Here is a 4,773-nt window from a genome sequence, read left to right on the forward strand (position 1 = left end):
ACCGCACAAAGGGATTCATTTATCTCTTTGTCTTTCATTTCTCATGCCAAAAATGGTACAACTATAAAAATCACGATTTTTCAACGGTATACATTAACAATTTGTTTCACGGTTTATTACGGATTAGCCATCGGCATAAAGTGACGAATGTGCGGAAGGGATCGTAACGACAAACGAACGAACAGATGCGAAACAGATTTGTACATTTTGAAGAAAACGAGGAACGAGGTAGGTAATTCAAATTAAAGTCGCAGTTGAGCGACGGTGTACGACGGTAAATTCGACGCGATTGAAATCCGAAGATAACAACGTATCCAGACTTTTTGATAATGCGTCATATGTTGTTTCGACGACTTTTCGAGTCGTCATTCTAACCTAACCTAATCTCTCCATCCGCGCCAAATATAGTCTATAACTCATCCAAAAATCGTGCTACGCTTGAGGTCTACTCCGATAAGAACTTAGGAGGCCGGAAGTACGTTTTGTTGTAAACGACAAAGGAATTTCAGAAATTCCAGAGCTTATCGCGTTACATCTTATGTCGTAGACGAAACGTGCAAAAAAGCAGGAGAACACAGTTGGATGCAGTTACCTAAACTAACCTCAACTAATTACGACGTACATACGTTGAGTAGTTTGAACAAGTGAGTGAAGAAAGCAGTTGTTTTTCTTAACTTTATTATTTCACTTTCGATTTGCGCAGTGTACTTTTCAACTACATTCTACTGCCTTTTAAGAATAAAAATCCGGACATCTATTCGAGCCTAATGACAATCAATGTCAATATGCGAGATAATACAGTAGTGCGTGACTCATCGTCGGCGAATGGAATTCTTAGCGAGTTAGTTTTAAATTTAATTTTCGTCAATTGATAGTGATTAAGTTATTAAACTAAAATGTATAACAATATGATGTTAGATCCTTGGAAATAACGAATAGGAATCAATATACACTTTCAGTACTGGAAGTATAAGTCTGCTTTTTATTTCTACATTAGAAGTTTCTCTTTCGTCATATATCAAATACATATTTTACTTTGTGTTCCAAAACTATTACATTAGTTCAGCTATAGAAAGTAGATATATTGCAACATAGCCTAGATGTTTTCACTTTTTAAACGTTTAAATGCATCTCTTTCAATTTAATATACAACATTTTGTGTGTACATTATTTGCTGACATCTTTTATATGTTACATAAAATTGTAATAAAAAGTGTGTATTGCTTCCCATTTACACATTTACTGATTCTCAGATAATTCTCACCTGTGACATCGTAACTCAGTTGAATGAACATTCCTTTTACATCTGAGAAGTGAAATTTAATTGAATTTTTACCTATAATCTGTATAAGCTCGAGACCTTGTATTTTACTAGCTTTCTCTTAAAAATAAGGTTATGTTACCTGTGTTGATATGATAACTTTTCACCATAGAAAACAAGTAATGACATCATTAATCTGAGTATAAAATACTCAGATCACTTCTGACTTTGTTTCACTTGTGTATAAATGGAAAGCAACTATTATAGAAGAGAGAACAATATTGAATATAATTTCTTTTACATAAAAATATAAGATTCTTATTAAAAATATAGTGTTATTCGTTTTTATGCAAATAGTTTAGTTGTACTTTCAGCTATTCCAGTCAAGGCCCATTTTCACAATATATGGTACCTAAACATTAAAGATTACCAACAGATTTATCAATAAAATTCATTCATAAATTTCTTGATTATCTCTAATCGTATATTGTGAAATCGGACTTAATTTATAAATATATAGTCAAATATTTTATTAACAGGCTGCAAATTAATCCAAATTGTCAACTTATACCAAATTACTAATAAAATGTAATTGAAATGAATATTTGTAATAAATATAATTATTATAGAATAGATTAATCAAAAGTATGTTAAATTTTGTGTAAAAATAATTCTATATATATAAATACAAAAAAGGTTTTGAGTAAATACTTAAAAAAAAATTCATTGGAAAATAGTGTATAAAGTTATATAAAAAGTAGACTATTCAATTTAAACCCCATTTAAGTATATAGAAAATCTTTCTTTACCTCTTTTAATGTGTTCTAAAATAATATTTTGTCTGTGTGTTTTTACCAAAAATAAAATCTATTTTTGGTAAAAATTGCTATATTCAATAATTTTAAATAAAATTTGATAACACACTTCATGCAAGTTATTCTGTATATTTTAATGAGCTTCATAATCCACATTAAATAAATTGCAGATGGATATCTCTGACGAAGAACTGTTTGATGTAAGACCAAGTTGTAGTACTTCTACAAGTTTGAACGTGACGGGAACAAGAGATTTAATGCAGGATCCAGTACAAGAGAAAGATTCCAATAGTATCTTAACCAAAGATATTGCAGTAAAACTTACACGTTTACAAAGTGCAAAAGAGAAAAGAATAAAAAAAATGTTAAGCTCTAAGAGAAGAAATAGATGGAGACATGGTTTGTTAAAAGGAAAGTTTTCTAAAAAAAAGAAACAAAAAGTTCCTTCTTCTAAGTCTTCGAGTTCTCAGCAAGCATTTCGAAATACGGAACCTGTTACAGAAGCTATATCGTCAGAAAACAAAGGAAATGAACAAATAAATACACACTTGCATAACCAATTGTGTCAAGGAGAATTGTATGAAGATGTTCAACAAAATGAGCAAAGAATAAGTAACGTTGCACAAAACAAGACTGAAAATTTTAATTTATCACCGTGTAAGACGGAGAAAGAAGATTTGTGTGTCAATGTATCTTATGCATGTGCACGTACTTTACCATATAAATTTTATCGGAAAAACATCATACCTAATAGTGCAAGCGCAATTGACTATTGTGATTCTTTATCATCATCAAGTAGCAAGGACACAGAATCGAGTTTGCATAGTAACCAATCCAACCTTACTGGTTATTTATCTCATAAAGACACAAGGGTAGCGAACACACTGATTCGTTTAAGATTGAAGCTTATGGCTAAAAAAATGAAAAAGAGGCTGAATGAATGGAAATTTAAAAGGAAAAGTGCACACAGCGATAAATATTCGTCTGACAGTGAAATAGAAGAGCAACATGTACCAAACAAAAAACATCGAAGAATAGTATTCATGAAAGAATCTGATAGTGAAAATGAAACTGTAAATAATACGACAGCAATTGAGAACAATAATCGGAGTGAATCTCACTTATCTCTTGATACAAAGAAAACATGTATACAGTTTAGCTCTCCAGCGAAGGTTATTTTAACAAAATTAGAAAAAATGGAAGATGAAGATGTGATTAAGTGGCGAAAGAGCAAAATAAAGCCTTCAGATATTGCATCTGAATCAGTAGAAGATCAATTAGAGCGACGAAAGTTGTCACGAAATTTGGTAGCTTCAAACTCTCAAGACAAATTAATTTTGTCAACAGTAGATTGGTTTTCGGAAACACAAGATATTTCTAAGGATTCTCCATTGACCAATAGTTACACTGATAAACGAAGATATGCACTAAAGTTAAAGTTGAATAAGCTACGGAAGAAATACAAGCTGTTCAAAAAACCTAGAGTTCTGCTAATAAAGCTAGATTTTTTACAATGTTCTTCTAAAGATGGTAGATATTCAGCGACCGAGATCGAACGTTTAACAAAGAAATATCTAAACTCTCTCTTTGTGATAAATTCCATTTCCAAAAGTAAACCTCATGAATTAACGATGTATAAACACTTGCGCTTGCAAAGCATAATGAGCGCAAATACCACTTGCATGGAAGGTCATAATATAAGCTCTAGTTTATCCAGGGAACAAAGTATGAAAGAAAGCCTTAAACCATGCTTTATCGAAGAAAATTCAATAAAAGGTATGACTCTTTTTTTAAAATAATCTTAATTTTATCTTTTTATAATTATTTTTAAATTAAGAAAAATAATCCTATTTTTGGTCAAAGTGAATGCTTAATAATACTAATATGCAAATTTTTGCAAATATCTACTTTTTTTTCTTCAGTTTTATAAACTGTTTATCAATTTGGTTTGTTGCGAGGGGATAATCACTAGTCGAAATATATCACAGATTACATGGTTTCATATGATTTTATCTGATTACAAATAATTTTCTTCGTTATATATGAAATCATTTGGTAAAATAAATGATTTTATCTGATATTATGTACAATGCTTTCTCGTGATTTTAATTATATACTGAGAGAAATCGAAATATAATTGTGGTAAAATTGACAACTTTTACAATTTAAGTATTTGTAATTAGTTTTACAAAATAAAATAGCAACTAAAGTAGTACTGAATACTATAAAAAATATATCACGATAATAATATTGTAGGTACTATTAATTGGTAATGAAATAATGACTCAACTACACTGAGTAGTTACTTTTGACTTTCATGAAAATAGATATAACAATTATATTTTTCTAGTTTAGACAAAAACTTTTTTTTTATAAAGTCGTCTATGTCATAATTAATCATTATTGAAGTAACTTTAAGGAATACATTCAAAATCTTTTTTCTAAAGTCGCTCAGCACGAGCAGTAACGCGATTAATATTGATTCAGAGGGACATAGCAGAGAGCTCAGTTTCTCTTAGGAAAAAATTACTCAGTTCACAATAAAAGGCGCAGCATTGAGTTCAAACTTGGAAGACAAAAATAAATAAAAAATGCATACAAAAATTTGTAATTGTGTGTGTGTGTGTGTGTGTGTGTGTGTGTGTGTGTGTGTGTGTGTGTGTGTGTGTGTGTGTGTGTGTGTGTGTGTTTTTTATA

At 30.3% G+C, this 4,773-nt stretch overlaps 1 protein-coding gene across 4 annotated transcripts in view; it reads left to right on the forward strand.

Annotated features, from left to right (window-relative positions):
- The first annotated feature begins 6 nt into the window (after positions 1 to 6).
- The window catches only part of LOC108745554, a 10,253-nt gene continuing 5,486 nt past the window's right edge, over positions 7 to 4,773 (forward strand). For 2 of the 4 annotated variants that reach the window (XM_018481751.1, XM_018481752.1), the window contains exons 1-2: positions 7 to 228; positions 2,247 to 3,852. In XM_018481751.1, coding sequence (XP_018337253.1) covers positions 148 to 228; positions 2,247 to 3,852 — 1,687 coding nt within the window. In that variant the 5' untranslated portion in view covers positions 7 to 147. Of the gene's footprint in view, positions 229 to 563; positions 645 to 737; positions 842 to 2,246; positions 3,853 to 4,773 lie in introns of those variants that run through there. The other 2 variants (XM_018481753.1, XM_018481755.1) reach the window with 2 other exon arrangements.

Source organism: Trachymyrmex septentrionalis, unplaced genomic scaffold (genome assembly GCF_001594115.1).
Source record: "Trachymyrmex septentrionalis isolate Tsep2-gDNA-1 unplaced genomic scaffold, Tsep1.0 scaffold14, whole genome shotgun sequence".
NCBI classification, from domain to species: Eukaryota; Metazoa; Arthropoda; class Insecta; order Hymenoptera; family Formicidae; genus Trachymyrmex; species Trachymyrmex septentrionalis.